General features: G+C 46.8%; 1 protein-coding gene across 1 annotated transcript; it reads right to left on the reverse strand.

Moving 5' to 3' along the window:
* Window positions 1–4,212: 4,212 nt before the first annotated feature.
* Window positions 4,213–14,864, reverse strand: RNH1 (ribonuclease/angiogenin inhibitor 1). Its single transcript, XM_009079253.1, has 9 exons — window positions 14,763–14,864; window positions 13,128–13,298; window positions 10,135–10,305; window positions 9,344–9,514; window positions 8,412–8,582; window positions 7,604–7,774; window positions 6,538–6,708; window positions 5,323–5,493; window positions 4,213–4,908 (listed from the first exon to the last, which is right to left on the reverse strand). Exons 1-9 carry the CDS (start codon window positions 14,846–14,848, stop codon window positions 4,821–4,823), a joined length of 1,371 nt encoding a protein of 456 aa, XP_009077501.1. The 5' UTR covers window positions 14,849–14,864; the 3' UTR covers window positions 4,213–4,820.
* Between the last annotated feature and the right edge of the window lie 498 nt (window positions 14,865–15,362).

Below are 15,362 nucleotides of genomic sequence, written 5' to 3' on the forward strand. Positions count from 1 at the left end.
CTAAGTGAGTGGGAGAAATGAGAAAACAGGGGGCTGTGGTGATGGGTCCTGGGAGGAGAAATGCAAGATGACCATCTTTCAACTTTCCCAAGTTCATGGTTCATGGTTGGGACAAGGTATGTCAGAGAAGTGAGTTGGACCAACTAACAGATGAATAAAATACATCAGTTTTTAGGAATACAGATCCTTGCTTGAGTCTTGTTTGCAGCTGTGAGCAGGGGAGTGGGTAAAGTAGATCAAAACACTTCTTGCCCTATGCAGAGAGAGGGACTTTCCTCTTTAGCTTTTAGGTGTGGTTTTATTGTTTGGGGGGTTTTTTCTTCTTTTTACAGTGTGTTTTCCTGGTTAGTAAAAGAGATGAAGTGAAAAGGAGGTGCTGTGAGGAAGGGGTGAATAAAGAAATAAGCACACAGAAAGGAAGAGGTTAAATTGGAAATGATAATGAAAAGTTAAAATTTTCTGTGCAAAAGGGGAATTCAAGCAAGTAACTCCTTTTCAGGCTACTTTAACAGAGACTTGGGAGTGACTCAGATGCCAAGCACTGTTTTCAAAAGGGAAGCTGTGTGTGGTTAACTCTTCCAACACAGCTGGCTTGATTTCCCTTTTCAGATTCTGCTGCAGCACTGAAATCGCTGTTAGCATCTCTGTTATTTGAAGCTGGTGCCTGGGGTCTTGCTGTGCTGGAGCTCCTTCCAGAAAAGCCCAGGCAGCAGGAGAGCAGTCAGGGATGATCTTCCAAAGCAAGTAGCAGGTTTGGTTGGGGTATAAACTGTTTGCTAGGACAGTAATATTTGCTTAACTGCTTCTGCCAACATCAGCTGGAACACTGTGACCTCCCTGCTAGAGATCATATGCTGTGATGAGTGAAAAGTTAAATTTATTGTAGAATCCTAAACTACCAGCAGAAACCTGAAGTTTTGCCACACACCAAACCACTGCTTGCTGTTACTGACATCTGAAACAAAGACCTGTTTTCTCTGGATTCAAGATCTCTGGGACATGTTTTTTTAAGGTTCTAGTACTTGTTTAAACTGAAAGTCATACCTGTATTTCTTAATCTTCAATTTTGGCTGCACAATTTTGTCTTTAAGCTTTACTGTACTATATGAAACACAGCCCTTGCTAGGAGAAAGTCAGTGCTTACAACTCACTGTTCCAAGTGTGTCCAACCATTTGCCCTGACTGAGAACCAGAATGGGACTCAACATCCCAGGAGCTGCTGAGTGCTCCAGTTGTGGTCTTGGTATGAGCAAGGCTCTGACTGCCAGCCTACTCTCCAGTCCACGTGAAAGGTTTGGGATTCAATTACTGACTACTCCTTTTCACTTAACTTGGTGGTGACCCACACATCCAAAGTGCAGAAGCAAATCTCTCTGGCTTTCAACTCTCCCAAGTTCGTTGTTGGGACAAGGTATGTCAGGGAAGTGAATTGGACCAACTAACAGATGAATAAAACACATCAGTTTTTAGGAATACAGATCCTTGCTTGAGTCTTGTTTATAAGTGTCTCTTGCTACAGTGGCTTGCTCTTGGATCCCAGGAGTTATACCTGCTCTTTAGAGCCATCCACCAGACTTCACATCACACAGCACAAGCTCTGAGTGTGCACAGGTTCCTCCCCATCCTGGCTGGACCTGCAGAACTCTGCCATGCTGGCCTGGCACATACCACATGGCTCCTGTGGTTTTCTGTGCTGAAGCTGGCAGCTGGACACGTGGCATGTGCTGCAGAGACCTCTCCAAATTCCATCTGTGCTCTTGGAGGAAATGCAAAAGCACTCCAGGACCCAAGGCAGGCGTGGGGTTGCAGCCCAGGTGGGAACACAGTTGGGGGCTGAACCTCTGACAACATGCAGAAGGCCCATGATGACAGCCCCTTCCCAGTGCTCCTCTGCCTGCAGTGGAGGAAGAGGAGATGTTTTCCAGCACAGTGGTGACTTCTGCTGCAGAGTGAGGACAGAGTGCCCCCCACTGGGTAGCCAGCACTGGGGATGCTGCAGGGAGTGTGTCCTGCCCATGCACAGGTGCTGCTGTGGGCTAGTTTAGCCCAGGTTGGACTTTGGGTGTCAGCCCTCAGCCCATGCACACCAGATAGGACCATCAACCTGCCTGACCATGACCTGCTTTGAGAGCAGCCCAAAAGCAGCTCTGCTTCCCTCTCAGACATCCTCTTCCATCCACCACACCAGGTACTCTCAGAAATCCACTTCTAACCTTTTTACAGTGCTGTCTTTACACCCAATCAGATGCCTAATTTTTGTGGCTCCTGCCCCTCTCTCTTATCCCTCAGCTTCTGATGAATCCATGTGTGCCAACTCCAGGAGCAATCATGAATTGAAAAGCATTTATGAACCCATCAGAATGGGTAGGTTTTAAGTAAGAGAAGACCAAATAGCTCTTGAAGCAAAAAGGAGTGGTTTTTCACTATTTGGGGCAGACTTGAGAGACGTGCCTCAAGAGAAAAAGAGATCCTATCCTTCATGCCTGCCCGAGGACAGAAGTGAGCTACTTCTCAGGCACTACTTGAGGTTTGTGAAGGCTACTGTGCTGGTTTGGGCTAAAGTAGAGTTAATTTTCTTCACAGTGGCTAGTATGAGGCTATGTTTAGGATTTGAGCAGAACACAGGGTTGATAACACGGAGATGTTTTTGTTGTTGCTGAGCAGAGCTCACACAGAGCCAAGGCCTTTGCTGCTTTCTGTACTGCCACACTGGCAAGGGAGTTGGGGGTGAATGGGAGATTGGGAGGAGACACAGCTGGGACAGGTGACCCAAACTGTCCAAAGGGATATTCTATACCATAGCACATCATGCTCAGTATGTAAAGTGACAGGAAGAAGGAGGAAGGGAGGACATTTGGAGTGATGGTGTTTGTCTTCCCAAGGAACTGTTCTGTATGATGGTCCCTGTTCTCCTGGAGATGCTGAACACCTCCTGCCTGTGGGAAGCAGTGAATTAATTCCTTGCTTTGCTTTGCTTGTGTGTGTGGCTTTTGCTTTCTCTATTCAACTGTCTTTATGTCAACCCATGAGTTTTGTAGCTTTTACGCTTCTGATTCTCTCCCCCATCCCTTTGGTGGGGGAGCATGACTGGCTCTGTGGGGCTTGGCTGCTGTCTGGGGTTAAACCACAACAGCTATTTTAGAAACTATGCTTAGGTCACAACTTTTAGGTCAAGAAATGTTGGAGAATGGTGGGACATGATCCTGGGTATGCACCTGGGGAAAGCTAAAAAGAGCAAGGACACAGTCCCCTGGGAACGCATGGACACAGTCCTGGGAAGGCACCTGGGAATGCAGTGTACAAGCAAGGCTCTGGAGATAGTAACTATATAGATAGGGAGTAACTCAGCTGGGCAGATGGCAGGGGTAAGTCGTCCTTGAGGGTGAGACAAACAAGTTCGAGACAAACAGCTAGGAATGCACCCAAGCCTGGGAAAGCAAGAGATAATCCTCACAGCTGCAGCTGTGAGTAGGGAGAGTACCTGAATGCTATCTTTAGAGCCTAGCCAATTAAAAATGATTGATAATTGTATGCCTGTCCTGCACTGTATTAAAAAGAGCCTGTCGGACAATAAAGTTGGATCTTGCTGTATCACCCACACGGAGTCGGCCACTTGCTTCCCCGCGTGGAACCTTCACCTTTCCCAACAAAGAAAAGCCAATTACAGCCTCCACAGGATGAACATGTGGGCATCAGAAGCCAAAGCCCCGAGGACACCTTTAACTTGGGTGCCCACACAGGATTTGCAAGTGAAGGAAATACCAAGTGACCACTCTAGGAAGAGACACTGGGGAATGGGATTTCTTCAGCACTCTTCCTGCAAGGACAGCCCAGGGCAATGCCAGGTTTGCCTCCTACATTTTTTATGTTCATTCTTTTGTGTTTTAGGCATGCAACAGTTGAATTTTCCCTTGGAATAAGGTTTATTAAAACTCTGAGTAGGCAAGAAAACCCAGTCAGTGTCCCCTGAAAACTGGAATGTCTTCTAGGCCTGTGGTCTACCCAGAGCTTTGAGTAAGACCTTCTCCTGACATGTTTCAGCTAGGGACTTACCAAAAGCAGAGACATAAACCAAGGTGTTAGTAGTGTTGCAGGTCAGAAGTGATTAGATTGTCCTTAAAGGAGAAATATACAGATATATTTTATTTTTATAAGTAGAAAAATTAAGCACAAAGTTCCTGTAGAACCACTCTTTGCCAGAGCAAACATATCAATCATTTCACTATTTCCCATACTAGCAAAAATGCACACAGCATATTTTGTTTGTTGGAAAATCACTCCTCAAGAGGCACCAATTTTGATGCTACGCAGCTGAATGGCTGCTCATTTCTTTCCTCTCTAGTGCCTTGGCCACCACTGCTTTTCCAAGAACTCTTCCAGAGAAAGGCAGGAGAGAGCTCCACTTTAGATTAAAAAACACTTAGGTTTTCTGAGAGTCTTCCCTAGAGACCTATCAAAAGCACCACCCAGTAACAATACAGTGGGTAGTTCTCTTGCCTTGGGAAAGAAGCTCTCTTTAAAGCCCAACTAATTCATTAGAAGGGATTATAGGATTACAGAGCTCCTAAAGGCTAGAGACCCACTTCTATAAGACAGTAATTGTTTATTTCAAGGATAGTGATGCTGCAGCTTTCATGTGCCTCAGTTAGTACATCCGGAGATGCACAGAAGGTTGATCAGCTCCCCCAACACTCACTTGGGGAATCCACAAACAGGTTTGGTACAAGAGAATTCTCTATTAAGTTAATTAGTTTTATGTATGAAAAGTTCAGATTAAGAAGAGGATGTTGCTTTGATGTTGCTTTGCAGGCAGTCACCACTCATGAAATGATCTTCACTTCAGGCTTGGACTCTTCCAAGGCTCTCACTTCATCATCCACTTCAGCACTCCACAAAATGTCGTACAAACTACACCAAAACAGAAAGGCAAGTTGGTTTAGTAAGCATCCTCCCACTAAGGAAAGATGCACAAATGGCCAGTAGGGGAAGATCATATAACAGGAAGGGTCCCATCTAGGTTCTAGAGTCTGACCCAACAGCCAGAAACATGCCTTACAACCCTTCCTCCCCAGCACCACCTTCCCCTTGTTCTTGGGCCCTACAGACCAAAGCAGATCAAGGCACTGTGGTCACTTCACTTGGAAAGGATGATGAGTGTCTTGCAACATGCAGATGGCATTTGAATCCCTCCTGGTCACCAGTTGCCTTCAGGTGCAATTCCCAGAGAGCCAGTGCTTGTGGCCCCCCTCCCCACAGCCTCCCAGCTCGCCAAGTTCACCACCTGCTAGAGAGAACACAAACAGAGCCACAAACATGTCTCACATTAACTGCTGCATGTTGCAGCTGGGATTCTTCAAGGCTTCACAGATCTTCCTGATGCCTTCATCTCCCAGAGGGTTGTAGCTCAGGTCCAGCTCGGTAAGGCACTGCTTGGTGACCATGACGGTGGCGAGGGTTGCACAGCAGGCTGCAGTCAGATCACAGTTACCCAACCTGCAGGGAGAGGAGGGAGGACAGTGCAGTGAGCTGTGGCTCTAGAGACCATCAGCCCACACTCAGGAAATAGGTGTGGACATCCCTAGCATGGACCAGAGAACCCTGCTAAGCTGGAATCTCTGAGACATCAGCAGGGGCTGGGCTGTGATCCTGCCACGGACACAGCCACCCTCATGGGGACTGTCCAAAAGTCCTCCCTAAAGCTCAATGGTGTGTGGCTACAAGGGTAGAAGGAACCCATAGAAGATATTCCCAACCTGATCATCAAGCATAATATTCTCTTTGGTTTAAACTGATCATAAATCATCTCTAAACTTTATTACTACTAACTTATTGAGACTTGCAACCATCTTTTTAAAAAGGGCAACAGGCCTCTCAGTTGAGGACCAAACAGCTTCAACTGGTCAGCAAACATATCTTTCTGGGAGAGACTTCAAGTCCTACTGATGTCTCCCACAACTCATCTGCTCAGCTCGCTCACTGTGAGACTCAGGCAGTGGAGCACAGCTTGTCAAAGGGCATGGAGGAGACAGTAACAGTGCCCTGAGCACGACACTGTCCAGAGCTCAGTGTCCAGCTGGGAGGGGAATGGACAGATGGGGAAGGAAAGTCCCACTATGGTGCTGGATGCTCCAGCTGGCCTCTTGGTCCTACCAGTGAGGCTGGACAAACACTTGTGCTGGCACTCAGAGACGAGGGAAGTAGGAGGCAACAGGACAGGCTCTGGGAGAGAATTAAGGACCAGCAGTTCCCCCATCTCAGTGTCCCAGCTGAGGGGCCCTGAGGGCAAGCTCAGAGAAGGGCACAGGAAGCTCTACAGTGCACAGCTCCCAGAATAAAGCAAGATCACTCAGCTTCCCCATGCTTTGCTTTAGATCCTAAAGGTACACTACACCATGAACTTTTGATTCTGCACCTGGGGCAATGTCTGTGGATGGCTACCAAAAATACCATGCTACCACCTATTGCTATCTTCCTCTCCCTGCACACTCTTGGAAGGGTAACACAGCAAGAGAGAAGACAACTGAGGGTGCACCTTACCATAGGGACTGGATGTTGCAGTTGGGGTGCAGCAGCCCTTCACACAGGAGTTCAACACCTGCATCTCCCAGCTTGTTCTCACCTATGTGCAGCACTTTCAAGTGCTTGTTCATGGTGAGAGCAGAGCTGACAGCCTTGCAGCATGCAGTCGTGAGCCCACACTCCCTAACCCTGCAAGGCAAAAGTGATGTGAGATCTAGGTGGAAGATCTAGAGAGTATCAGGCACAATTCATTTCCTCACATCTGCTTAACAGGAACCCAGTACCTTCCCACAGTCACTGTAGTCCTCTCAACCCCCATCTGCTTGGTCCTTTCTAAGCAGCACCTCTCCCAGTCTATGTGGTATGTCTGTCTGGGAGAGTGCACGTAGGAAGGGCACCTGCCCATAAAGCACAGGAGCAATCAAAGTGTGCTGCTCTAACAGTCACTTTGGGCTCCACCATGCACTCCTGTGGCACCTCATTGACTTCCAGGCCACCAGGGCAGGGGAAGAACCCAGCTGGGGGCAGGAGCTGAACTTGCAAGGTAGGAAAATTCAAGTGCTGCTTGTTCAAGTTCTAGGTGAAAGAAAAAATTTCCTCTCCTGGCCACCTGACCATCCCAGCCTAAAAGGTAATATAGTTGACAAGAGAGGATGCTGAGAACCGTTTATGTCACTAGAGCTTTCTTTTGGCTCATCATTGAGAGAGCTTAGATCCAGTAAGAACATGAGATATTTGATCTCAGCACTCATTTTGTTATTACATGAGGCCTTTCAAACTTCAAAAGTCTCTTAGCTGCCTTTTGTTGCATGATAAAATCTATTAGAAGCTCTGCAACTGAAGCTTGGCCTCCTATCGCTTACAATAGGATGACTATGGGGCAGAACTTCAAGGTGTCTATGAGGTTAGAAATACAAATCCCTTTAGCTCTTTAAGTCCATAAACACTTTAGGTAACTGGCACAAGTTGTTCATGGAACCACTGCAACTGAGGATCAATCTGGTGGGCATTACTTCACCTACATCTTTCTTCAGTGAGGCTCCCAAAGAAGGCAGAAGGTATGTGAAACTTGACAGCAGCTCACCATAACTCCTGAAGTTTAGATTTTGGATCCTTGAGCGCCTGACACAGCATTTCCATCCCCGAGTCTCTCAGGTTATTGTCTATCAGACTGATCTCTGTGAGGGTCTCTTTCGTGCTCATGAGTCTGGAAAGATCTTTACAGCTAGCACTTGTGAGGTCACAATCCCATAACCTGCAGGGAAGAGCAAAATAAGATTTTCTCCCAAGAATGACTTAGATTAGAAAACAGAGTCCTATTTTAGTATTCTGAATTTCTGCTTACATCATCTCATTTTGTTCTGTCCTTTACAAAACCCACTCAGGCATCACAGAATCCTAGAATTTTGGGGGTTGGAATGGACCTTAGAGATCATCTAGTCCCAACCCCCTGCTCTGGGCAGGGACAGCTCCCACCAGAGCAGGTAGCTCAAGGCTCCATCTAACCTGGCTTTGAACACTGCCAGGGTTGGGCAGCCACTACCTCCCTGGGCAACCTGTTCTTTACTATCCATTTGTTGCACCAAAAACTCTGTTTGTAACACATAAAAAACAAACACGCAATTCCAGCAGACGTAACTCAACAGGAAGCCATCACAAACTTCCATTTTCCCTCTCCCCAGAATTTGATACAAGTGATTTCAGCATGGCCCTGCTTTTCCATCGTGTCCTCCACCCAGTTTTGAGATGTATTAACTGATTTGCAGTTGAGACATTCTTTTTTGACTGGGCTGAGTCACTGAGAAACTTTCTGCTTAGAGGCAAACGAAAACCACAACCAAGATAGCTCAGAGGATGCACAAGGAATTTAAGAAACCTCTGCCCACTCTTACCATAGCTTCTGGATTTTGCAGTTAGGATGCATCAGCCCTTGGCACAGCAGAGCCAGACCAGAGTCCCCAATCTTGTTATCCCCCACAGAGAGATCCATCAGAGATGACTTGTTACTGAGAACAGCACTGATCTCACAACAGCTATCACTGGTTATGCCACAGTTCTCCAGGCTGCAAGAAAATGCACAATTGAAGTTGTTGCTCCAGATCCATTTTGTCAGATACACTCCAACACCCCCAGTTCAGTCTGAGAAGGGCCTATGGGCTGGATCCTTGCTGCAAACCAGTGCAGCTCAGTTGGGCATTGCAAGACCCTGCCAGGCTCAGAAAGGACACAGGTGTCCTAGATGGGCTCTGGGTAAGGCAACACACTGTTCCTGCATTTCACAAGGCTGCAGGGCACTTTGACCTATTCACATCCATTAATACAAGGATCATTTTTGCCACGCTCTCCCTTTATATGATCATCCTTTTTAAGAGGAACTTTGGGCTGTACCACACAGAGAGTCCCTGGCAGTCAATCCCTGCTGACGGACAGGGGCAAGATGAAATGAATTGTGCTTCCATGAGGAGTTTTAGGGATATGGGGCCAAAACCAAAACCAGCATCTCTGTTTTATAGCAAAAAGGGGCTCTGAATAAGCATACTCAGCTGGTTGGTAATTCAAGGTTAATAACTAGAGCCACTGAGGGTGATTGCTCCTCTCCTCTGAGATACTGGTGAGGAGTAAGTGCTGATTGAACCTAGGGTACCAAAAATGCCACAAGTAAAGCCCCAGACACCTGTGTGCAGATTCCAGTTACATAAATCTGAGCCATCAAAAGATCTGGCCTAAATTTCAAGCATTTCTGGCAATAATTTCTCCTGTTTTTATGGACAGTATGACTACCAGCAGGACTAGCTGCCATTAGAGATGACCAGCTCTTGCTTACTGTAGTAACTCGAGGTTGCAGCTTGCATCCACCAGTCCCCGGCACAGCTGCTTTACAGCTGTATCTCCCAGTGTGTTGTTGCTCAGGCTGAGTTCCTTCAGGGTGGGTTTGCTTTGCAGAGCAGCATTGAGAGCTTCCACAATATCAGCTGTGAGTTCACAATACTCCAGCCTGCAAGAAAAAACCAAGTCCAGGCAAAACCCAACTGTCTTCACCACGTCCCACTAACTGCAAGAATCAGCTGTGCAGAAAACATACCAATAGGAATTGAAACCAGACAATACATAAAACTAGAGCCAACCATCAGAGTTTTTAACTCTCTGCTCATTTCAGGAAGCATTGTTATGCTTGAGCTAGGTCCCAGATGTCCTTGGCAAAAGTAATTAACCACACAGTTTTTACACTAGTCCTCCACTGAAGCAATGTGCTGCCTTGGAGCACACAGCTGAGCTCTACACTGCAACACCACCACACAGCCTCATCACCAAGCCTTCCTGGGAGGAGCTGAGAGGTGTGAATACACCCGGGTCCTGATCAGTCAAAACAAGGACCAAGTGCAGCAGAATCTGACAGCCCTGGGCATCTGAGAGGTCCTGCATTCATATCCACCACTGCCAGGAGGGCTAAACAAAGCCCAAGGGAAGAGACACCCAACCCTTACAAACCCATGAGACCCATCCACAAGAATAAGCATGACAAGAAGTCACAACTGGCAACAAAACTCCTGCTTGTCTCAAGAGAAAGACAAGCATGACCTGTCTGATGACCAAAAGAGCCCAGTGACTACTTACTGCAGCTTCTGCAGCTTACAGCTGGGGTTCATGATCCCTTGACACAGCACCTTCACTCCAGCAGTTCCCAGTCTGTTATCCCCTACGTGCAGCTCTGTCAGGGATGGCTGAGCGCTGAGGACAGAGCGGAGGGTCTCACAGCTGGCACTTGTCAGATTGCAGTTTTGCAGCCTGAAGGACAAAAGTAACCAAGGTGAGGAAAATGCACTCCCAGAATTACAGAGACTCTTCTCAGAGAGGTGGATCTGCTGAGGTTTGAACTTGGAAAGGACACTGTGGCACTGTCAGAGCATAACCCTCTAGGAAGGAGTATGTCCAGGTTAGTGTGGCTCTTTTACAGGTGTGCCAAAATATTTTGTAGTTAGTATTACACCTGTACCACAAATAATAGCTCTCATGCTTCCTTCAGTGTAATTGTTCATACAGCACCTCCAACAGAAAAAGGATCCACCCTACATGAACTAGCACTGTAACTGCTTTCTAGAAGTGTTTTAATCATCACAGGGCTTATCCCAGAGATCCAGCAATGGCATCTTACAATTTCTTGCCCATCTAGAAATGTGGGAGCAGCTAGAAGTAAAAATTGCATCCAGCTTGGCTTAAATCCCTGGATATCATTTCAAAGTCCCTGCCGCGCTCAGGCTTGGGAGACACAGCATAAGAACTGTGCTAGTATTGCTATGGGGTGTTTGTAGAGTTATTAGACAAGACCTTATGGCAATGGAGAGTTGTTGTGCATGGAGGTACTAAGTTTGACTTGGGTTTGGTTGCTCTTTAGTTCCCTAAGGCACTTCACAACAACCCCAAAAAAGGACAACTGTGTTTCTACAGAACTGAAAAAGCCTAATCCAGGCTGTTACTTGAGCATCTGGAGAAGTCTGAAGCTTAGGACAAACTCTCTGAAAAATTACTTAGGTCTTTTGGTGTAGAGTGGCACAGTTATTTCTTGAAGGCCTGTCAGAGAGCTGCAGTTTGATGAGCTGCATCTTTCCATCTCTGTGTTTAGGAAGTCCCCCCTCATTGCAGGGGACACAGAGACTTTGACGCAGGCATCTCCTCTAAAAGGCAAATGTTTACAAGGTAGTATCATGAAGATCCTAGACCCACCTCAGCAGCTGAAGACTGCAGTACCCTGCAGAAGAGTTGCTGAACAGAGAAGGCATCCCTCTGAGAACCTCTGAGGAGCAGGGCCAGCAGCCACAGGCTCTGACTAAAGCTCCTGCACCAAGGGTTGCTGAGGGAAGCCCATGAATGCTATAATGTGGTGGGGGACCTCTCCCAGATATGCTGGCCCTGTCCAGCTAGGAAGACAAGGCTTGAGCCTGGTAGAATGCAGAAAGACTGACAGTGCTGGAAACACTTGAGGCTCATGAGAGAGAACAACCTTTTGCTTGGCTCCTAAAGGAGCAAGCAAGCTGGACAAGATGCAAAATGCTATGCTTGCTACTGGCAGAACAGCCCTTTGAAAAATGCATTTGTGACCATGTCAGGTATGTGCTAACGGCAGAGTGGGAGCCCTCCGTGGTCATCCTTTTGTTTAAGTTGGCCTAAAGAGAGAATTCAGCTGCCTAGGCTGGGGGAAGGTCTGCTACCTCGTCTAAAGAGAGTCACCAGAAAGCCTTTGTGTGGCTGGGAAAACCCTACCTGTCCTTTCCCCAAAGCAAGACACACTGATGATCTGGATTCTTCCAATAAATATACCACTTCCATAAAAACTGCTGGGATTTTCCAGCCATCTGACCTAGTTAATTGCTGAGATGCAACACCACGGCTCTTACTATCACCATAGACCAGTTTGCCTCACAACTTCACCTGTAGCTGCCTGCAAGCATGTGTGCTGGTGCATCCCTCCCTCTCCCCCTGGGCTGCACTATGATCTGAGAAATGCTCATTAGGCCTTGGCCTTGATGAACAGCACCAGGGCTAAGCTCCTCTTGAGCATCTCAGAAGCACTGTCTGTTCCCAGGAACCAGTGATGTCTAATGAGCTCCTGTTTATTAACAAACAGCCTTGGAAACTTATATTTCTTGCCTGAATAACAATCCAAGTGGAATAATGTTTTTGTTATCAAACTTTCAAAGAAAGTTTCCAGCCCAACTTGCAGCCAGGATGAAAATGACCAAAGCCCACTCTCTTGTGACCCTATAAACAGTGGTCCAAAGTGAGATCCTTTGAGCTCTCCTGGACCAGCATCTCTGAGTGGAGCCTCTCAGAGCCAGTGAACTCTCAAGTTTGCTACACTCAGAGGACTGCTGAATGATGGCAGTGGATCCTGGGCTGACACTCCCACTCGTTGAGGCTTAACCCTTCACCCTTTGGGAAGTTGGAAAGCCACCTGATATAAGGAATTCGAAAGGAATTTTTCACAGGTCAATGAATACCTTGGACTTCTTTAGGTCTGTGTATGTGCAGGTGTAAATATGCTATAGCAAATGTACTGTGAATGTTGCACTCCTAGACACTTAAGTACTTTAGATTTGTAAGTAAGTTAGGGCTGTAAGTTACTGTTGTGCTATAGTACATTCTATATGAATCATTTGTCAAATTGTTTAATTTAAGATATTGATTAAATGCTGTTAAGTAAGTGCTGTTAAAACATTTAGGCCTAAACTGCTGGTGAGTTCTGGGGCTCAGTTGAGCAACTCTGTACTCTGAACCTTCTGACTCAATTGGAGGTTCTTCTTTATCCCTTTTTATCCTTACCCTTTTCTATCCTTACCCTCCCACCCACTCTCCCATCTTCAGCCTCCACATAGATAATTTTTGGGTTAATATTGGGTTTAGATTGATTGCTTTTACATTTATTTGCTTTTGCTGTGTGTGCTTTAACCATCTAGTAAGCAACAGAGTGAACCTTGCCAATGAACTTTGCCGTGCTTTCGCTTTTATATTAAACCTGCTTTTGCTGATACCTCTGCCAATGATTCTTTAAGCCACCTTAAAACACTCATTTGCAACAGCATGTTAGAGCAAGACAATCAGTAGGGCTTTACCATAACTTCTGTAGGCTACAGCTTGGCATCAGCAACCCTTTAGACAGATATTCAACGCCTGCATCTCCCAGTTCATTGTTGTTCAGCTTCAGCTCTGTGAGGGATGGATTTGTATTGATGATAGAAGAGAGATCCTCACAGTTACTGCTGGACAGATTGCAGTCATCCAGCCTGAAAGACAAGGAGAGAAGGAGCACGTTAGTCCTCAGAGCTGCTGTATTCTCCCTGGCTGGAACATCCCCCATGAAAGCAAAGTGGGCAATTTAGTCCTCTGTAGTTCCTGGGATGCTTCCATAAGTGTGGGTATTGCATGGCCCACATCAAGATGTGCTCTCTGCAGGGCTGCAGCATAGGCTGGGCTGGACAGCAGTTCCCCAAGCCTCACATCTCCTCTGTGATGCACAGAATAGGGCACAAGTCATGCCCCTTCAGCTGCAGGATGCAGCTTCATTTAATCAGTAGTAAGTGACAAACTACTTGCCATCTGAAGCCACGTCTACCCAGAGGCAGCTTACAGGCTGTCAGACTAGCTCTGCACTGAAAAGCCAAGCTGGGTCTTCAGCCAACCCCAGAGACACCCAGCAGCAGCTTGGTCTCCTGTAGGTGAGTCATGCTGGTTTGCACCACCTCCCTCCACCACGGATCTCAGCAAACAAATTGTGAGTTTGCAGTATGGCAGTGGCTGCTCCCACCAGACATCAGCATTTTTCTAGTTGTGGCTAAATTCATAGGGTGAAATTGAATTGAAAGGAGAGCCAAGCAAAGATTAAGAGCCCGGAACAGTCAGGGAAGCACAGAGGAAGGCAGAAAAGACATGAGGCAAAGTATCATCAAGAACCCTACAGCCCCACACACAGCCCCAGCCAGGACTGCCAAAAGTTGCCTGGCCACTTCTCCTTAGACAGCAGTATGAAAACTGAGGCTGTACTAGGCTTGTCCTTCCCTCCCTCTGGCAAGACTTGACTCCCCATGGGATCATGTTCAAGACTGATGGAACAATCCTGCAGCAGTCACTCTCATCCACTATATCTAGAGCAGCCCAGCCCCTGCCCAGGGGATAATCATCCCACTGCCTTCTGCCACCCAAGGCAAGCCTTGGGAAATCAAGGCCAGGCCCATGAAGCTGCCTGCAAAAGGCTCCTTTGCACAACAAAAGCAAGTCACCTTCAACCTGCCTGATGTTGTCTGAGGCATTGCTGGCATGATGCACACCATCCTCTCCAGCAAGATGATGCCAGCCCCTGGAGTGTAAACTCCCAGCCAGCAGAGGGGAAAGATTGTAGAGGCACTCTCCTGGGCCCTGTCCTACACCTTACACTGCAGGAGATGGTTCCCTCACACCGTTTGCTCAACACACAAGGCAGGTACTTCTGAAGGTCAAGTGAAGAATTAAGAGAACCAGGGCAACATTACTTCATACCAAAGGATGTTTATCTGTAGTTGAAAAGACTTTGCAGGAGGGTAGAGGGGGTTTTTCCCTCCATTTAAATTAACTTTCTAGATAAAAATAGGCAGAATTATTTCTGTTGCTGTGTAGTTTCTAAGTCCCAAGTCAAACAGTTCTGAAGATGAAAAGTACAGGAGAGAAACTCAACAGTTCTTACTTAGAAGAGATGATACACAACTAGTTACTACCTGATGGTTGTGCAGGATTTCATTGTGGTCAGAAGTTCAGCCCATCTAGATGGGCTCATCTCCTCACACTGGATGTCAAGCTCCATTCTGACAGTTGAAATAAGACCTGAAAATTAAAACAAAACAAAACAAAACCACCTTTTTTTTTCTCTAACTGACTGAGAAGCAACAATGCCCTTCAATCCCCCCAGCCCTCATCCACGGGTCACACTGTGCAAGGAGTACAGATTGTTTTTCCAACACCAGCCTGCTGCAAGCACCAGTTTGAGCCAGCAGAGTTGGAATGGTTTTGTCTGGGACTCGGGAAGGCCCTCCTCCAAGAGGAAAAAAAGCACATGAATCCTAGAGGGATATGTCAACAGCTTGTTATCTCAAGGCTACAAAAGAGCAAGATGTTTCTGTCCCCTCTCCCAAGGAACTTTAAGCAGAATGAGCTTTCCTGATGCACTGCTGCTACTCACTATCACACTGCTGAGCCACACAGACACCAGGTTCTTCCAGTGTGGTGCACCTGACCAACTACTGCACCTCAAGCTGCACCTAAAGCTGGGATATTTCTGGGAGAATTAGTGTAAATGAGGAATATGAACATGAGAACTG

This window comes from Acanthisitta chloris, unplaced genomic scaffold (assembly GCF_000695815.1).
Source record: "Acanthisitta chloris isolate BGI_N310 unplaced genomic scaffold, ASM69581v1 scaffold7787, whole genome shotgun sequence".
Lineage (NCBI taxonomy): Eukaryota > Metazoa > Chordata > Aves > Passeriformes > Acanthisittidae > Acanthisitta > Acanthisitta chloris.

Bases quoted from the DNA above. Each gene is read 5' to 3' on its own strand.
- RNH1 (XM_009079253.1), bottom strand. From the start codon at position 14,848: ATGGAGCTTGACATCCAGTGTGAGGAGATGAGCCCATCTAGATGGGCT. The intron at 13,299-14,762 runs GTAGTAACTAGT...CTTGTCTTTCAG, and splicing joins AAATCCTGCACAACCATCAG to GCTGGATGACTGCAATCTGT. The intron at 8,583-9,343 runs GTAAGCAAGAGC...ATTTTCTTGCAG, and splicing joins TGCAACCTCGAGTTACTACA to CCTGGAGAACTGTGGCATAA.